At 38.7% G+C, this 21,056-nt stretch overlaps 1 protein-coding gene across 1 annotated transcript in view; it reads left to right on the top strand.

Annotated features, from left to right (window-relative positions):
- Positions 1-21,056, top strand: part of SLC25A21 (solute carrier family 25 member 21) — a 512,936-nt gene that overhangs the window by 370,590 nt on the left and 121,290 nt on the right. The window contains exon 3 of the mRNA XM_023751496.1: positions 10,730-10,813. Within this exon, the coding sequence (XP_023607264.1) occupies positions 10,730-10,813 (84 nt within the window). The remainder of the gene's footprint in view (positions 1-10,729; positions 10,814-21,056) is intronic.

The raw sequence follows: 21,056 nt of genomic DNA on the forward strand, positions 1-21,056 counted from the left end.
CCTAGTCACACAGTAGGTATTTAAACATTTGGAAATAAATAAACCCATAAAATAGGTGCTAGATAAATATAGAAATATATTTTTGGAAAGGTCCAGAATGTATGAACCCAGTGTCTACAATGAGAGGGCTGAAAGGAATCACATGAGGTCGTTTGCTCTTCAAATAAGAGGGCATCTAAACTCTTCTACAAAGATGTCCATCCCACCTCCCCATGAAGAGATCACTTTCCGTCCACAGTCTATACTCCTGCCGGTGACAGCTCAAAGTAAATGAACACCATTGGTGCATCTCTGAAACCTGGCTCCCTCCAGCACAATTCATTCAGGGCTGATTTCCTTAGAGTTCCAAAGATAAACCTCAAAGGTAGTTGCCTGATGTGCAAGTAACATATTCCCTTTTTGACAACTAAAAAAGCTGGGATTGATAAAACCGACTTTGCTGGTCATTGAACTAGAGAGACAAATCTGCAGTACAGCTGAGAGACTTCAGTAAACCTATTCCCTCTAGTCTTATGCCTTTCTAACGTCAATCTGATACTTTTCCTCTTCTTCTTTTTCAAGTGATTCTAGCCCTACAAATATAAGGAACTGTGACACTAAGGGGAACCTGAGACGAGATCATCTGTGTAAAACTGCTCTCAAAGTTAAAAGTGATTTACAACTAAGCAAGATGGTTACCATTTCTTTGTCATTGGGGGTTCTGGCCACCTATGAAATGCTTTTGAAAACTGTGTCCATATTTAAAACTAATAACAACTCATCCAAATCTTGGTAACATATGAGGTCAATCATGCTATAACAATGAAAACGTTCCTTGAAATTTCCCTCAACTATGATAGACTTAAGCATGTCTTCTTCCTTATTAGCCAAGTTTATTTACTTTCACTTTTATGCTTACAAATACAAAGAAACAACTCACTTTTTAATTGTCCTTTCTTTGACATTATTGAAAGTACTGTTCCTTATTAGTGCTAAACCATAAAACAGGCATATTTGATCAGTGAAAACGTCGAATGGTCCGGTGGGTCTCCAGAGACTCTATGTTCTCTGACAGCTTCCTTCCTGGGACCCTGGACTAGGGTTTCTAGTGCATAATTAATTCCTGTCAAGTGGCCGAGTTCCCAGGGCCAGTAAGAGGGTTCTGCTTTCTAATACCCTGGAAATCTTTTATGGAGGCCAGAAATCAAGAACTTCAGTCTCATCCTGAGCAATGGGCTGATGTTGAACGGGTAAGAATGATGTTGTGTGGGTCTCTGTCGCCAGGCAATAGGTGCTATTGGTGAATGCTAGCACCCAAGGAGGCAGGTGAGGAGGATCAGAGAGAGAAAGAACAGAGCTAACTTTTCTCTTTTGGGGGAGAAGTTCAAGTTTTTAAAAGCTAATTATTTTGGGAATGTGGGAAAACTTTGATCCTTGTCATGACTATTATAATTTTAACATTTTATTGATGAAGTTGATGTAGCTCTCTCTGTTCTCATTGCCTAGATAATGGGTTTCATTTCTGATATGTGAGCCATCCTTCCCTCATTCCCACACACAAGTTGGTTTCATACTAATGAACCACTGTAATCGCCAGCTATATCCCAGTGCACTTGGGAAAATGTAGGTGGCTGCATCTGGATGTGAGGTCATTTGTTGACATTAAATGTAAATTTAATTGAATGTATATATAGTACATATGTGTATATTCAAAGAGTGGCAGCACTCTCATCTAATATTAAGTATAGGTTTATAATGTCACATTCATTTCACAAAACAAAATGTCTGAGAGTCATGCCAGTCAAGCTTTTGTTTAATTGAGACCAGTTTATGCTTGGAGCATTTTAATTATACAACTATTTAAATTAGCCTATTTTATTACTTGTGGTTTAACATTATTAGATTTAGGTTGTAATCTCTAATGATCATTTGTCTCTAACTTGTTAACTAGCATATTGCTATTAAAATAGATTTTAAAATTATATGTCAGTACACTTAGTTATTATCCCACAAGTAATGTACACAACTGGAAGAACTTGTGCCAGATGGTAGAATAAAGTCTCTTATCATGATTCATTTTACAATGTCAAATTTTATGCAGATTCAAATACTAGAAATACTATATGTCTTATAATTGTGTAAGATGCACAAAACTAGACCTATTTTATCACAATAATCAGGGACAAATAGGTAAATGTCTATTGTCACAAAATTTTGGTTGGCAAAATGATGAGCCATTTATAGGTTATTTAAATACTGTTAAGGTATAAATTGTGAAATGCACAGTGACAGAATAGCAGACTTTAAATCTCCTTGGCTTATGAAATGAGACTGCAATTAGATGTGTCTAGGATCACAGGAAATTACTTAAAGTGTAATTAGTCTATCTGGGTTGATCTGATATTTCAGAGAGATAATATGTTTGAGGCTTTGTTAAAAAACTTGTTCAAAATTACATGGTACAGATTTCTCTTGCTTTTGTGGCCTTGCCAAGATGTTGTTACTTTATCTGTAGTAATTATCTAGGCTGACAGAGCACTCCAGGTTACATAGTTCTTCAAATTATAAACTGTTTTATAATCGTGGAGAGAAATTTATTGGTCTCCTTTACAATATCATAAACACTAAGTCAAAGCATAGCCCAACCCACCTAGCCCTGCCTACACCGAGTAAAGACACTCACACTTTAAACAGGCAAAGGACATCTATTTATTTATTATTTATTTCCAGGTATAGGTTTCTGTTTCTTTTATAAAGTGATGCTTCTAGGAAGATGACTGAGCAACAATCAGGAAAAGTCTTTTTCTTGTCCCTGAATTTTTAGAATAATTTGATAAACAGCCAACCCTGCCTGAGTACAGCTTAGAACTTCGGTCAGCGCTCACTGCCAGGGCACAGCCAAACCCAAGATGCTTGTAGATCTGTTAGCATTGTTTTGTGGTGTTAACTTATGCCAGGCCCAGACTGTGAACCCAACAGGCCCAGACTGTGAAGGCAACGCTTAAATCGCGGGTGAACCAAGTTCCTAGGATCTCTATTTAATATTTGTATTCTGCCGTATTTTATAATTGCTTACTAACACCTCCCTGCCCCTCACATGTTTGTTCCCTTCTAGGGGGCAGATCTGTGGCTTATTCACTTCTGGGTCCCAAGAACTCTTAGCCTCACCCCGCCTGCAGAGGGGCACTCAGGAAGTGTGGAGGCAGAGATCTGTCTGGCACTGTAAACCACACCCTTCCAATGTGATGAAAGGACTCTGTGCTTGCCGTTGCTAAGGCAATGTTATGGCTTAGTATCAATCTGAAATAAAACAAATACCAGCTAACTATTTTGTTTTTCTAATTACCATTCACAATCACCGGGTACTTAACACTGGAACAATAAAACGGTGGACGTAGAGCAAACTTAGAAGGAAATCTTCCTTTCTAGCACTTACTGAAAAAAACTGACAGAATCATCTCTAAAATCAGCGCCCCACCTCCCCGCCATCTGAGTGCTCTTTGCAGGGCTGGCGATGCAGAGGCCCAGCCCCTGCCGGGCAGTGGGCCGCCTTCCTGGGAACAGGGGTTTCTTCCTTTGGGGAAGCCTCACTGGTTACCCTTCAGAGTTCAGGAAACAGATAAACATGGTGGGAATTTTTCTAAAGATGTGCTTTCCAGGGCCTTTCCCCAAAGTTTGTCAGCTAGGGGTGTGCACCTAAGTTTCCCAATCTCGGGCATGTATTTGCACGTTCAGTCTGACTTAGGCCATGCTCAATCAACCAGCAAGAAAACAAACATACCCCTTAGGAGTAGCATCTTATTTGGTAAGATAGGCTAATTACAGTGAATTAAAATCTTTATTTAATCTTCCTACAGTGATCCTTTTAATGTGTCTGTAATTGCAAACCTTTAGTCTGTTAATCTCTGACTCATTAGTGGGTTTCTTAAGTGTTTATTAAGGAGCACGTGTAACATTCTGGTAATTACTAATAATCTTTGTTCGTACACATTTACAAAGATCTCTGCAGGGAGTTTCATTAGGTTCATCACCACTTATTGTCAGTGTACAGTTTTTATTAGCATGCTCCACCCCTATAAAATATGGACCTTTGGACTTTACAAGACAAAATGAAACGTCTCTTCTCTCTTATGGCTAACAAACTCAAATATTAAATCTGTGTGTCCCTGTCCCTTCAAAATCTAAGTGTCCTCTAATGTCTGCTGTCCCATTTTACTGCTAGGAGAAAGGCAATGAGATTAAATTACAGTCTCACCAGTGTTTACTATTTATTGGTGGCAACATTGGAATTATAGCCGGTGACTCCTAGTCTGTGTTTCAGGTCCCCAAAGTGCCTCACCTCCTTTGACACAAAGGTGTTATTTTTATGAAGCCCAGTGCATGATGGTAACATAAAATTCCACTCAGGAAAAAAAAATGCTTTTAGGACCTTGGGTGGTAAAGGTCCCCTTCATCTCCATCCTAAACAAAACCAAATCTTCCTACCTTGTGTTTGTTAGCTGAAATCCCTTTAACGGGATGAGTTCTGAGAAACAGTCTATCAAATTAAAAGCCACAGAAGGATAAATGATTGACGGGAATGCTTTTCTGAGTGCAGGGTTGAATAGGGGAAGGTAGCACAGAGCACGAAAATATTCTTGAATTGGAAAATGATCTAGAAATAAACTTCACCTATCTCGTTGCTTTGCTCTGGATTAATGGCAGTATCAGGGGATGGCTTGGACCAGCCCCGCCTCCCAAATCTCCATCAGTTCCCTACCCTAAAGCTCCACAGTTAATCTTACGCACTAAGTCAAAAGCAGAGTGCATACCATGCAAAAATAGCTTCAGGACAAATCTCATCACCTACCCTAATCTGACTTTTTTGCAACTCAATTGCTGCTCTTCATACAAATCTATAAATTACATGTACATGTATATATACATATGTGTGTGTGTGTGTGTGTGTGTGTGTGTCCTAAAGCCTTTAGTCCAAGAATGGACTCCATCTGACATCATCAGTATTTTTTAAGAAGATGATAGATTACAAAATTACTTTTAATTTGGGAATTTTCAGACAACCTCATCCTATGGCTACTAAGGCAGCAAAGCCATTTTACTTCTTACATACATGCCTTTCTTATGACCATATCTTAAGAAGTGCTCTACCAAGCTGGCCTAAAGTGGCACTTCTAACTGTGCTGAGAATCAACAACAGACTAGTTTAAAATTTGGTACCACTGACTAAGCACACAGTTAAGTTAGTGGGAAATGCTGTAGTCATGATTCTTGACCAGCTTAGAGAAAATTCTTTCAGTAAGTGAGATCATTCTTTGGTTTTGAAAATATGCTTTTGTGAATGTTGAGCAGCCTTTCCTTGCCCTGATAGGAATTTCCTTTCGCCCATTTGTAGGGTGTGCAGTGCTGTGTGCCCTGGCGTGGCAGCCGGTGGGGTTGCTGGCTCTTGGGCAATGGGACGGAGGCTTTGAGCCACACTCCTTCCCCTTGTGTTTTGTTCTGACCGATGTTAGGCACTGAACATTTCTCAAGTGTTATACTTCATGGTCCAATTTGCCAGTTTGGCAGCAATTTTTCCTTCTAATAAAAGAAGTTAGTCATATGGAGGTTCCAGATATGTTTAAACTGCTTTTATTAGGACCAGGGAAAGGTCCAACCTTTTCTTCTAACTATAATCAAGTGTGGTGTGGCTTTGCCTTTGTAATTTTACAAACAGTTGGATTACGTAACTGGAAATTTGTCTCCTCAAGCATAGAGAGAATTTGTTAGCACAGAATGCAGCTTGGAGCATGCTGATGTAAAACTTCAGTCCAAGAGAGAGACCTTTTGAGTTGCTGAAATGTAGTGGAGAGGAAGAAGAAAATTGCTGTTTTACATGATTGACCAAAATGCACTGTAATTATATCAACTTGAAACAGATTCCTTAGAAGAACTGATAACTCTGTGATCACAATAAGTCATGTGCAGTGGAACTAAATACTGCATGTACTTTCTCTGAAGAGTGTAGACACGCAGTATGTGAAATGTGCAATAGGAGAGACAGCTATTCTTGCCTTAGCCTGTTTAATGGGACCTCCAGCTGCTTCAGCAGTAAAGAGTGGTGCATAGACCTTACTGAGGAATTAGTATTTACCATGCCTCGCATTGCTCGACAAGGCTGTTGTGGACGCTCCTCATGTAATGTTGCTTTGATGTTGCCACTCCTGTTTGTAATTAGCATAGCATCACTCATCAGACAGTCAGCTTCTAAATGGAACCCTCCTCAAGGATTCCACTGACTGTCTTTGCTGCCTGCTCCAATGTGGGTGGGGAAAGTTTAGTCACAGATATTTAGCCCAAAGATAACCTTCCTGTTTTCCCTCTTTAATCCAGTGTCTCTATGTCATATTGTTTTCTGTCAGCCACAGTCCACCCATAGATCATCTCCAATAAGAGTGATACTAGTGTTAATTCAGTATCAATAAAACTCATTGGCTGACATCTGATATTCCAAAACACTATTCCTAAACATATTCCTTGCATATAGTAATCATCTATTTGCACCTAACTCCTTCACCTTACCTATAAGTTTAGAGACATGGAAGCATGGAACAGACTGATGAAACTCAGAGGGGAGCAAGGTAAGGGGGGCAAAAAGAGATTAACCAAAGGAAAAAAAAAAATATATATATATATATATATATATATATATATATATATATATATATATATATACACACTAGAGGCCCGGTGCATGAAATTTGTGCACAGGTAGGGTCCTTAGGCCTGGCCAGCGATCAGGGCTGATTTGTGGGGCAACCAGTAGGGTGATTGAGGGTCTTCCACTGGCACCTGCCTTGGCTGGCCTGGCACTGCCCACTCGCCGGCCCCACCCCCTGCTGCCACCGCCAGTGGCCTCCCTCTGTGGGGTGACCTGTGGGGCAATCAGGGGGGCCCCTGCTGGCACCCGCCTTGGCTGGCCTGGAGCCTGCGGGCTGGGGGCAGCTCCTTCATTGAGTATCTGCCCCTTGGTGGTCAGTGTGTGTCATAGCGACTGGTCATTCCACCGGTCATTCTGCCATTTGGTCAATTTGCATATTAGGCTTTTATTATATAGGATGCACTAGAGGCCTGGTGCATGAATTTGTGCACAGGTGGGGTCCAGCTGGCCTGCCCCCGATCAGGGTGGGGGGGGGAGCAATTGGGGGTGGGGCTGGCTGGGGGGAGGGACTGTGGGTGGTTGGCTGGCCAGCCTGCTCCCTGGTTGAACTCCCAGTCGAACTCCCAGTTGAGGGGACAATTTGCAGATTAGCCTCTTATTATATAGGATAACCCATGGACACAGACAATAGTGCAGTGAAGACCTGGGGGTGGGGGATGGGAGCAGAGTAGAGGGAGTCAGTGGGGGCAAAAAGGGAAAGGGCATCAGTAATATTTTCAACAATAAAGATAAATTTTTAAAAATAATAATAATAAAGGGCAGGATTATGTCTTACTTCTTTATAATGCCTCAAATAATGGAATGCCTAATACATAGTAAATGTTCAAGAACTCTTTTCAACTTAATAAATAGTGGATTGGAAATACCATCTGTTGGATTCTGAAAAAAAGAAAGAAATTGCAACTAGTGAGTGAAGTGCTTAGACTTCCAATGGCCAGATTAGATAACTAGTTAATTATGAAATAACTGTAGTACTGTGTTTGTCTTTGCTTAAGCCAACAGAAGGCCTGCCTTACCCAAGCGCGTGACATCATAGACCAAGCTGGTGCCTCTACCCCGGCAGGACACTTTCAAGCATTGCTTCTGCCCTCTGCTGACTGTCACAGTCCCTTCTGGGGCCAGAGGCACACAACTGTGAAGTGGCCCTGCAGAGTTAGCTGAAGTGCTCAGCTAAGGAGCAGGAAAAATTCAAATGACCTGTATTGGACTTTGACTTTTATCTCCTAAATACCCTCCTCTACCCCTCTCAGCTCTCCACCCACCCTGAGCAACTGAATGCCACCTGCAGCGTGCTGTAGCACCTGCCCTGAAGGAAGCTAGCAGTTGCCAGTTGCTGTGATGGGGTCTTTTCCCTCATTTCTCTTGAAAGGTCTTTTCCTCACTGGCCTTTGTTCCTCCCTCCCCCCACCTGACATGCTTTCTCCTAGCTTGCTCTTTCACTTCTCTGAATCCTACAGGGCCAGCTCAAATCCTTTCTCCTTCTTGAAATCCTTTTTGGTCCTCCTCAGGAAGTGGTAATTGCTCCCTCTGATGAACACCTGGGCACATGGTACTGATGCTACTTGACATTTTGGATATACTGCTAATTATGTTTTCTCCTTTGTTTGTTTGTTTATTGTGCTTCTTGAAAAATAATGTCCTGGGTTTTGTAAACTCTGTAGCATTTTATTTCATATGGCAATTTTTTAAAATACTTAGTCATTTGAAAGAGAAGCATCTAGAAAAGAATTTGACAGAGGTAAACACACAATAAAAATTATTATAAGTGAGAAAAATCTATGAGCATGTGATGCTTTTGTAATATACAAAATATTTTCAAGTTATTTTCTTAAAAGAATAGTTAGCCCAACCAGTTTTGCTCAGTGATTGAGCATCAAGCTATGAACCAGGAGGTCACAGTTCAATTCCCGTTAGAGCACATGCCTAGGTGTGGGCTTGATCCTCAGTAGGGGGTGTGCAGGAGGCAGCTGATCAATGTTTCTCATCATTGATGTTTCTAGCTCTCTCTACTCCTTCCTCCCTCTCTGAAATCAATAAAAGTATATTTAAACAAACAAAAGAACAGTTAGAGAAGAGTCTTAGACTTCCCAACTAGACATAAGGAAATGTTTCACACTCAGCAATGAATATAGGTTACACATATGCAAATCAGAAATGGAGATTCTGTTCTATCATCTACATGCAGTAGTTCAGAAATACCAAACATGGTCCATCTATTTGAACACCAGATCATGTTCTTGATTCTAGACAGAACGGCTTACTGAGTCTTCTAGGCCAGTGGTTATACACACACCAGATGCACATCTGGATCCAGACTAGTTTAAATGACTTAGCTGTCCTGGTCCACTATCTTCTGATAAGCTTCACGCAATTTAAATTGTATAGATATAGTTCTTGCCTAGAAACAAACCTTTTAAAATTTTCATGCTAGTAATCTTATAAGTTTGACAAGCAAAACCATTATGAAGATGAGTATCTAAGGCATTTTAAACTTTGACAATGGTAGGTCTAGGGCTGTGGAATATTACTTGCCAGGTTGAGGGAGATTGAAAGGGGTCATGTTGAATATATTATTTTAAAAAGGAAAATTATTTTAAAAGAAAGAGTATTACCCAACAAATTCATCCATTTTATTACATTTCTGTTGCCACCATTCATATTCTGACATTCTTATCTTCACCTAGACTATTGTGTTGCTTTCATGTTCTGCCCTCCATGCTCTCCTTCTAATCCACCCAATGAAGCAATAACTATTTTTTATGGATTTATATGTGCCAGGCACTCTGATGAAGGCTTAATTCCCTCATTTCAGAATGGCTAATCTCCTAAACAATCACATTCAACAACTCTCCACTTTAAAAAATCCTTTCCAAACTTATCACATACTTGTTTTGTTCATATGCTCAGCCTCTTCAATCAGAGTAATTATTCACTCTTTTCTGTGATATATGTATCAGTTTTCAACATAATTCCTGGGGGTCTAGAAATACAAAATAAATCACTCTTAGAGGAGTAGAAGTTGTGGTCCTATCAAAAATGCAACAATCTGAGAAAAACATCTCAAATTAGAGAATATAAGAGGTGCTTTTGCAAAATTTTAAAAATGCTTGCTAAAATTATGGAGGACAGTACAGAAGGGATATGGGCCTTAATTCAGAATTGGGATAAGGAAGTTAAACACAAGGAGTAGGCAGACTAAAGAAACCTGACAACAGAACAACTGGGGTGTCAGGAAATGAAAACACTTGTCATAAATTTCTTCTTTAGAAACAAACCCCAGGGTAAAATACAAAATTACCCTCATACTGAAAACTTCCATATTTTGAAGGTTAGAGTTCCAAGATGCATGATCATACCCAAAGAGAAGGAGAAAAAAGAATCTAGCATTGCAAAATGGGACACTTTTTTGAGCACCAATTGTATGCAGAGCCTTGTACTTCTGTAAAGATCCAGGTAGCCTGAACTGCCCACAATGACCAATTGCTCCACCATGAAGGAGTGAGAGTCACCTGGATCACACTGCAGTGCCAGCTCTCACTCTGAGCACAGGCCCCTCCCTATCTGCCAGAATGAATTCCAAATTCACAGTCAGGATCCAAGTTAGGCCACATTAGCTGCTCTGTATTGTTAACCTTTGTCTTAACTTACCATCAAGGAGCACTAATTAAGATAAGAAATAGAGCTACTTCTTTATTTCACATGCATCTTCAGATTTCTGAATTATCCATTAAAGCAATCGATGACATCTGTGTATGTTTTTCACAAAAGAGAAAAGCATGCATGCCTCAGGGTGCATCTGTCTGGCTGAGCAACAGATGGGAAAAAACCTCTTTCTACAGTTTCTATTAAAGTACAGAGAAATACAATAATTTAAAGGTTACAAAAATAAGGTAAATGGTCTATAAAAATAAATCAATAAACTCTATAGCAAAAAAATAATATTTTTGGGTTAATCTGAAAAGGCTGAGTTGCCTAAGATGAAAAATGAGAAAAACCATTTGGCAAAATCTTTAACTTGGATTTTTTTGTGTGTGTATTTAATTTTGTTTTTAGGTTCCAGATTCAGAGATGTTCAACTGATCCAAACAGTTACAAAAGCTTAGGAGACAGCTTTCGAACAATTTTCCGAACAGAAGGGTATGTATGGTTCTTCATATATAGACTCTATGTTATATATTTAGGCAATTAAATATATTACTACATAACACATTTTCTCATTTTGAATGGGATATTTTCCTAGTCTTATTAGGTGAAAATGTGTAAAGGAGTGCCTTCCTACATTTTGATGTTGTTCTTGATAATATGATTGAAAATTAAATATGTGTACAACAGGAATTACCATAAAAAGAATAGGAATACAATAGAAACGACCATAAAAACATCAGTTGGATGTTTGATGACTAGAGGACAATTTCTAATTTGTGCCATGAAGGCTTTTTAGGGTTCTCAATAACTGGGCCTATGTAAACTTAACAGTTCCTTATTTTTATTCTTAAATATATTGCTCAAACATGGTCCTTGTTTGTATTGTGATTTACAAATATTTGATCAAAACTGATCTACATCAGAAATTGATGTGTCAAATTCATTAGCCTGTTAGTTGAACAAATAATACAATATTTTGATTATATAAGCTAAAATTGTCTTTGATGTATAAATTCAGTTAAAGACTTTATCCAGCATAATCTTCCAAAGGATATTAGATTGCATTTTTTGAAGTTGTTTTCATAAGAGAATTGATTGAAAATAATTATAGAAAAGAGGTAACAGTAGTACTAATAACTAGTATATTTAGCCTCACTATGTACTAGAAATTCTCCTTATAACTCTGAGAGGTAAGTCCTATTAGAATCCATTCCAGGTGGACAAAAGAAGAAAGCAAGACTCAGAGAAGTTAGTAATTTTTACATATCCGGTAAGCAGTGGAGCTGGGACTCAAATCTAGGGCTACTTGAGCCCAACACCCATGCTGCTAACTGCTATAGTTCACTATCTCTCTTGGCAGCTTGTCCTTAGATACTGTTCTGCTAATTGTTTATTTCAGTTAAATATATATCATGAACATCTTTCCATGCCAGTATATTCTTTTCAACAACAGCATAGTAATTTATTTATCTACCTGCTGCAACTTATTAAATTAATCCTTTTTGTGGACCATTAGGTTGTTTTCAGATTTTCACTCTTATGAACAACAGTGCAGTAAATATTCTTGGTTGTTTTGTATATGCAAAAAATGAATTTTGCATATGTGTATACCTATGTATATATTTCTATAAAAAGAAGATATGGATTTACAGGATCAGATGTTACCAAATTATCTTGCAAAAAGGACGTAATGATTTCATACCTTTAGTGTTTGAATTCTCATTTTTCATACCGTCAAACCCTGGGCATTATAACCATTATTTGTCATATCTGTCCCTCACATGCATCTCTTGCTTATTCTCTAACAGGTGAAAAGTAAAACTATAGTATTCCTTTGATGTAATGGGAATTAAGCATACTTTTGTATCATAAAGTATCATTTCTTTCATGAATTGCTTATCTGTGTCCTTTGCCCATTTCTGTTAGGTGATTTTTTAATTGATTTGTAGGAGCTCAGCATATTATTGTAGGTGCTAATCTTTTGGCTATTACATATAATGCGAATATTTTTCCTAACTTGTCATTTTTCTTACAACTATAGTCTTACACCTTTCAAAAGTTTGTATTTTTTGAAGATTGTGATTATATCTGTCTGTTTTGCTTTGTAAAATTTGCTTTGCCATTTTGATGTCAAATTTACATATAAAAAGAAGGTCATCCCCTAATCCCAAGATTCTAAACATTTTCTTCTGATACTTTACATTTAAATCTTTTATCCATATAAGAATATTTTTTCATGTGCAGTGTGGTAGATAGGAATTAAATTTTATTTTCAAGTGGTTTGACTATTGTCCAAACACCACTTGTTGAAAAATCCATCCTTTACTCACTGTTAAACTTTCACATATGTCATCTAATTTTCCTATTCTGTTTCTCCACTTCCTGTTCTGTCTTATTAATTTATCTATCTCTATGCCGGTATCATACTGTTTTCATTTTTTTATCTAGAGTATTTGGGAATATGTGAAAATATGCCCTCTTCATCATGGTGTGCAGAGCCCTTCTAATGTGGCATCCCTTCTTCTCCAGGCTCATTTCTCATTCACACATTTGCTCCAGGAATAGCAAACGTTTCCACCCCCTGCTCTCTCACACTCTCACACTTTGCATGCTATTCCCTATTCCTGAAGGACCAACCCCCTAATCCACACAAGAAACTGCAGCTCCTCATTCCAGGGTGTCCTCAGTTTCACTCTCTCTGACCGTCTTTTCTCTACCACATGCTTTCTCTATGAGTCTTTATTTACATATGCTATATAAAACATAGTATGCATTGCCCTGATTTATTGTGTTCATTTTCTGTTTCCCCTCTCCCACCTCAAGAATGTATTTCCCGAAAGGCCATGTGTCATTTAGCTCTGTATCCCTGAGGCCTGTATTTGGCACTGAGTAGAGACAGTAATTGCGCAATGAACAAATGAATGAATCACACCAACATCGTAATGTTTCAAAATGAAACAGAGATGATAATTCTTACTATAGACCACCCCTCTTAAGTTATGATAATAATCTTGACGCCTGATTAAATATTATGAGGTCACCTAGTGACATAGGATTGGCAAGTTCTTGCTGTTACACCGGTGATGTGATACCTAAGTGTCATACATTGATAGTGTACCTGTTTTATAGCAATTCGTATCAAAATTATGCTCATTTTACCCAAAACATATGTAAAGAAGTCATAGTGTATTATGGAATCAATAAACGTGTCTCTTTCCAGTAAAACAGTAGTGTCAGCATTGCCAAGTTCTGTAAGCTGTAACAGATATCTCTGAATTAGATGTGGGAGTTCCTTAGCCAGGCTCTTCATTTCATGTGTGTTTTAGGAAGAATTTGATGTTTTTGCTTTGATATCAAATAATATAACAAACATACAGTATGTGTGGTCCTTGCATAGTGAAATTGGCCTTTTCCTAGTCTGTATGTATAATTGCTTCTACAGCAAATTGGCATTCTGTCTGTACTGCCGTTAGATATGGGCATGCTGTTAGCCAAAAGCCAGAACACTCCTCTCTTAGAGATGGAAATATTTGTAAGAGAAAAAGCTGCCTGTTATGTTTGATACAGAGTAAGAGCATTTCATTGCCTAAGGTTAAAAAGAAAAGAAAGCCTTTAAACACATACCGTGTTGAATTTTTTTGCTAGCAAAGGCAGTTCCTTTTGATTTTCTTACTTAGCTTTTAGAGTGCACTGAGCTTTCAAAGATGTTCTTGTCACTCAGGTACATGGAGACCAGTTGGTCTGTGGTCCTCAAGGAGGAAGCACGAGTCCATTTGACTATTAGCACATTTAGGAGAATTCCTGTCTCCTGGGTTTTCCTATCTCCCTCCAATTCAAGGTTTTGAAAGCTAGTCCTTTTATGTCGTTAGAAAACATTAAACTCTGTTAAGACACTTAGAATCTGCACATATATCCCATCTCCCTTCTGTAAGAAAGTGAAGTAGTGGTTCTTAGGGATGCAATTCTGCACCTCTCTGCCCAGAATTCACATTTCCTAGAGACAATAGCTCAGTCACCAGGTCCAAAACCCTTTATTGTTTCTGATCTTCTTTTTCTTCATAAAATCATAGATATATTGTACTTCTATTAAAGACATAGTTTTTTCAACCCAGCTTTACAGAGGTGAAAATAATTTAAGTAAAAAAATAAATACCTTCCAAATTCTGAGTAAGGACTTTCATAATATGAAATCATCATGTTTAGTTAGATTTTACCAAAGAGGCCATCACTGTTTTATCTAAAAAAGAAGAGAGAACTCAGAGGAAAGGAATGTGTCACTGTTGAGAGTACCTCCTTTGTCACCATGATCCTTCTTCTTTCTCTGGTTTAACAAAAATAAATAACTAGTCCATCTACTGTGATTGTGAGCCCAGAGAGACACAAAGATTTAGCTTAGTTGATTAGGTGCCTTTAAAACCAATAAGGTTTGTTTTGTACTCTCCTAGCCAAAAGTGGCTGGTGTCTCTGTTACCGTGAGTTCATGCATCATGCCTCACTTCCAGTTCCAGAGTCTCTCATGGATGTTTTTCTAGTTTCTTTCATATTTGTCCTTCCTCTAAAGCAAGTGATTGAGATGCTAAAAACAAACAAACAAACAAAAACTACCTGGGACTGCCTACCTCCTTACTCCCCCTCCTCTGAAATTGCCCAGTGGCCATTCCTCCTGAAATAAAGAGGGGGGAAAAACACGTGTTAAACAGAACTTAAGATATTCTGGTGACATACGTAAAGACAAAAAAGAGTGCTTATTTTCTTCAATGTACAGGCACTATGCTAGGGACTTTGTTATTCATGATTCTCAACAATGCACCGTTCTCAACTCAACACAGCATCATTATGTCTGTCTTTTGTATGAAGTAACTGAAGATCTGAGAAATAAATAACTTGCCCGAAGTCACCCGGTGTTAGTGGCATACCATGGTTTTTTCCTTACACTCTATCTGTCACTTTTCACTAAACACCAAGTTTTGTTGGTATTTATTAAATGTAAAGAAGATAGTGTGGAAGTAGTGGCTATAAAACCCCAACTTTTAAATACCTTTGGTATATACCCTCCCTCAAATCACATAGCAATTTAGAATAGCTTTAATCTCCTTCTTCAAGTGAAGTCTGCAAGCTCTGAGAGACCAGTATATGTTCAGTCAACCAAATCTTGTTGATTCTGAGGCAGCACCACAAATCTCTAACAACTCAACACTTAATCCGATCATTGCCCCATCCCTGGCAGACAGCTCCCTCTCTCTGAAAAATGCATGGTTTTCCATCAGTCTATTCTCATCCTGCATGCTCTTTAGTTTTCTTATGAGAAAAATTCTCAGGCATTGGTTTGCCCAAGGCAAATAACTAGGAAACAACTAGTTCAGATTAAACTTAGTTTCAAATGAGAAACATGTTGATTGCTGGTGCCTTCAGAAATACAGTATTCTTCAGAAAGTAGAAAATATGTGGTTGCATTTGGGGGGCATTTGAACTGTGTTTTGTTTCATGATTTGTTTTCTGTAACCACTGATGCTGCCCCAAGTATCATCTTACAATCAGACCACTTGGTGATTATAATATTTTCTAGTTAAATGACATTTAAGGCCTTGTTTTATGAGCTCCAGCATAATTGGCTAATTTGGTAAACTCCAGATGTGTGAGATAATGTGCCACTCATTCAAGTGCCTTTCAGACAGCATAAATGCACAGCCCCAGGAGGTATAATCACTCCCTCTTGTTTTCATTAAGAAAGGGAATGAGTGGCTTTTGACACAGACAAAGGAAGTGGGGTGTCTACAATTCAAAATCAACAACAACCGGGTAAGATTTGGACATTCTTTTTACAGGTGAAATCACCCCAAAATCATTGGCTTAATTTGGTGTCTTGGTGGCTCTACTTTTTAAAAAGTGACATATGTAATCTAACGTGGCCAGGTGACTTTGAAAACCACTCTGAAAATAGAAAAGACCTCTGAAAACAGAGAAACCTACCCCTATAGCAACTCCCCTGAGTAAAGTAGTCTCTGGAAACTGTCCCTCAATGTCACACGAAGTGAAGAGAACCATGGTTGTGAAGAGACAGGGGAGGAGCTAAACCTAACCCATAGCCAGGAATATTGGTTATTTGAGTAATCAGTGGCTTCACCACCTAAACCAAGTTCCAACTTCACAAGGCCCAGTAGGTGCTGTTGCTTTTTCTTTCTTCCCCTTCATCACCCAACAGAAACCAACTCATCTACCCAGCATTGCCAAACAGGAGCAAGCGAGTGGTTCTTGGCATTACTGTTCCCCAGATCGGTCCCTCTTATCTGCCTACAGATCCAGTGGCGTTCACATACATCTGAGTCATGGGTCACTGTGGATTCACTGCCCCTTAACCAATGCAGTTTTCACTCCGATGAATAATTACAGAATGTACCCCAGGCACCTCAACGGATAATTTGCAGTGCAGATCAAGTGTGTGTGGATCACTGGGCATTGACTGGGTTTGCCCAAGTGAATCCATTGTTTGGCAGGCTCCAGATGTGCACTATAGCTTCTGTGATAAGTTTCCTGGTGCCTTGAGTGCCTTATCTCCCTTCCTTTTTGTTTTACTAAAGAGGCCCTTCTTGGGACCCAGTGGACCTCCCTTGAGTGCTCCCTTGTTTTGTTTCCAGCTTTATTGAGATATATTTGACATGTAACATTGTGTGAGTTTAAGGTGTATAATGTGCTGGTTTGATACACACATATATATTGAGAAATGATTACCACAATAGGGTTGGTTAACACCTCCATCACCTCACATAATTGCTGTATTTTTGTGTGTGGCGAGAACATTTAAGATCTACTCTCTTGGCAACTTTCAAGTATACAATAAAGTACTGGTAACTATAGGCACCATGCTATTCTTTACATCTCTGCTCCTTTGTTATGTGAGTAGGAGGAGGAGACCAGGAAGTTTCAGCTGCTCTTGCTGCCACATTACAGAGTTCAGCCCTGCTTGCCTGAGCTTCTGAATGATGGCGCAAGTGTCCTCTTCATCTAGGGAATAAAATGAAACCAGAAAAAAAATAACACAGAATGTGAGAGTTTGGAGAATAAACTGTAGCAAAGCTGTCTGGCAGGTCTTATAAGTGAGGCACCCTGGTCCAGAATATGTATGGCATCCAGTAGACTGAAGCCATTTCTTCTTCCAAGTCTTCTCTTGTTTTGGAAAGAGAGAAAGTAGGTGGTCTAAATTCAAGCATGGGCCTACTATTATTTTTCTTGAATAATCTGTGTTCCTTTTTAAAATGATTTATAAATATTTTAGTATATTATCCTCATAAATTTGCAAATTTGCAGTCATTAATTATATATATATATATATATATATATATATATATATATATATAATTGCTTTTCACAAAAAGCTTATGCTGTGTTACTAAGAATTTTAAATTCTGGTTATTTAGCAATTCAAGGTTGAAAATGAAAGGATAAAGGATCAGGAGGAAGAATATTGAAGAAACATAGACAGTAGCTTATTACAATATATTTTTAAAGCTGGGCAATTAAACTATTGGTACATTATTTGACATTTCTATTTTACCAGATTATTTTACACCAGCACTAAGGTAAATGGTTGTTAATTAAGCTGTATTAGTCAGGAGTGGATAATGACTTTTCAGAGTGCTCAGAAAGCCGCATCCTCAGCACTTCAATGTCCCAGGTTTCCGTTTCCTTTTCCAAATCAGAGGTCTTCAGTTCTGCCCACAGAGTGACCTTTAAAATGGTTTCAGCTCCTAGATTTCCCTCCTGTCATCACCACAGATTGCTAGCTGACAGTCACACTCTGACTCCCCCAGCCTCTTACGAACAGTGTTTTCTGAATTACTGACTGGCCTTTGGCAAGGATTTAACTGTTGCCAAGGAGTAAGTGAAAACGTTTGCAGGGATGTCAGCCCGTCAGCAAGGCCTGATTAAGAGACCAAACACAGCCTCTCTCGCTCTCAGTGCTGACAAGGAGGAAAGGAGGACCCGTTGTTTGGGTGGAAGCAGTTGTCTTTCGGGAAGGTTTGTGTCTCAGGTCAGAGCCTGAGCAGATAGTCCCCATGTTTTATAGAGTGTTAATGGGCGGTGAGGAGATTCCATCGTCAATGGGAGATATCCCACTGGAAATATTTTGAGTTATTCTGGATTTCTGATGGGCTGGAATCATAGTCACCTCGGGAAAAAGAATGTCTTTACCAAAAACAAAATTCTTTTTCTAGTGGTGGTTACACTGAGCATTTCCAGATGCGAATGAGAAAGAAAATCTAAAAATTCTTCTACCTTTTTCTAATTCTCTTATTGTAGAAAGTAACATAGGCATTATTTGAAATACCATAGACAAGGTTAAAGGAGTTAATATTTCATCTTCGTCATCGATTTCATCTAGTGTCTCTGATTTTGTGGAATTACACCATTCAATATACTATTTTTTTGGTAGGATCTTCTATGCCTGGTCATATGCAAATTGGATCTCATTTTATTTTCCTCAGAAATAAAAGGTAACATAAGAAGTTATATATATAGCCGTAACCGGTTTGGCTCAGTGGATAGAGCGTCAGCCTGCGGACTCAAGGGTCCCAGGTTCGATTCCGGTCAAGGGCATGTACCTTGGTTGCGGGCACATCCCCAGTGGGGAATGTGCAGGAGGCAGCTGATCAATGTTTCTCTCTCACTGATGTTCCTAACTCTCTATCCCTCTCCCTTCCTCTCTGTAAAAAATCAATAAAATATTTTAAAAAATTAAAAAATTAAAAAGAAGTTATATATATACACACATACACATACATGTATTTAATTTTAATTGAATTGCTTATAGATTAGATTGCTACATTTTCTCTGTAAGTCCCATGAGTCAGGTGCCATTGGAGAATCCATGAGAATTAATTGTGATAAGCTTTTATTCAGTTCCTGCTTAGGAATCTGTTTCATCACTGGTCCATGTATTTTTTGTCTAGTCTCATAGTTTTAGCTTTACCTTCCCTCTGGGTCTTTCAGGGAGCTTGAAACTGGAGGAAAGGAGAAAATTCAGACATTATTGATATAATAGTGATTATATTCAGAACTTGTTACCATGTTGGCTCTTTACTGTTTATGGAATGTGTCCACATGTGTTACCTCACTTCATACTGGCAGGTAGGAATGTGGGAAGGAAGTATGGATTCTAGTTTTCTAGTCAAGAAACTGATAAAATGTTAAGGGACTTTCCCATCATCTCACAGCTGTTACTTGTTGGTATGGGGACTCATCTGAAATCTTCTGCTTCCTATTCCATGCTCCCTACTCTATCAATAACTTAAAACGGTGATATTAGTAATAATAGAAGCAACACCTGAGATTTACACTGTTTCCATTATTGTGGATTCAAAGCAATCACATATCTCATCTCACTTGGCTGAGTAGCATTTAGAGGAGGTAAGGAAGAGATGGTATGGTTGGTTACATTCGACAAACCAGAAAACTTTAGCAGAAAGGAGTTTAGTGAGATCCCCAGAATAATAGATGGGATTCTATACAAAAGATAATACAAAGCTATCATCTTTTTCTTAAAGAATAGTTTATTGATTTTTAGAGAGAGAGAGAAAGGGTGAGGGAGAGAGGGAGACACACCAATGTGAGAGCACAACATCAATCAGCTGCCTCCTGCACGCTACCACCTGGGACAGAACCCAAAACCTGGGCATGTGCTCTTGACCAGAAATTGGACTGGCAACCTCCTGGTACATGGGACAACACCCAACCAACTGAGCCACACCAGCCAATGCCAAAGATATCATTTTTAATGGTATCTTGAGCGAATGAAGTTGGACTAAAATGTGTTTTGAAGTGTGGCACCATCATCCCATGAGACCAAGGTAGAGGCCCATGATCCTTAGGAGAGCTGACTCTAAAAGGAAGTTACAGGATTCAGTTTAAGGTTAAGGCTCAATTAATAAGCTAAACTCAGTTATTTGACCTGTCAGTATCTTTGCCTAACTCAACTTGAGCATTGGGTAATAACCAAGAAAACCTCATGAAATATAAAATAAGGCATTTAACCAAAATTCCTTGGATGAATTGTCAGAAATGGTGAAAACTATCTTTTAATTGCAATATAGGTTGAAATATGTGGGCACTAATACTTAAAGCAGATGCCTGCAATATGCAGTGGCCTTGTTCTCCTGCTAATATACACTATGTTCATAATTCTCCTATCTGACTATAGAGAACTCATAGGAAAACAAAGCTCCAGTACAAGAAATTCTAATGCAGACACAGTCTCAGTGGTAACAAAAAATGAGATACAGTGTGAGATGAGCTTTGAAAACTCTTAATTAGATTTTGTAAGTTTGTGTTAGATTAATGAGTTCTTTGATTTCTTTACATGAAGCCTTCTTAAATTAGAAGAATCAAGAACCAAATGAAGAAAAAGTGTGCTCTGGGGCTGGCCAGGGTGGCTCAGTTGGTTGAGCATCGACCCATGCACCAAAAGGTTATTGGTTCGACTCCTGATCAGGGCATGTACCCAGGTTGCAGTTCAAGCCCCGGTAAAGGTGGCAAGGGCAGTAGGGGTGCATACAGAAGGCAACCAATTGATATTTCTCTCTCACAACGATGTTTCTCTCTCTCTCCCTCTCCCTTTGTCTATCTCTAAAATCAATTAAAAAAACATATTAAAACAAACCAACGAACAAAAATAATGTGCTCTAGTGTCATTACCATTTTGTATCCTTTAAATTTTCAGTGAACAGGTCAATGTGCATTT

Source organism: Myotis lucifugus, unplaced genomic scaffold (genome assembly GCF_000147115.1).
Source record: "Myotis lucifugus unplaced genomic scaffold, Myoluc2.0 scaffold_22, whole genome shotgun sequence".
Lineage (NCBI taxonomy): Eukaryota > Metazoa > Chordata > Mammalia > Chiroptera > Vespertilionidae > Myotis > Myotis lucifugus.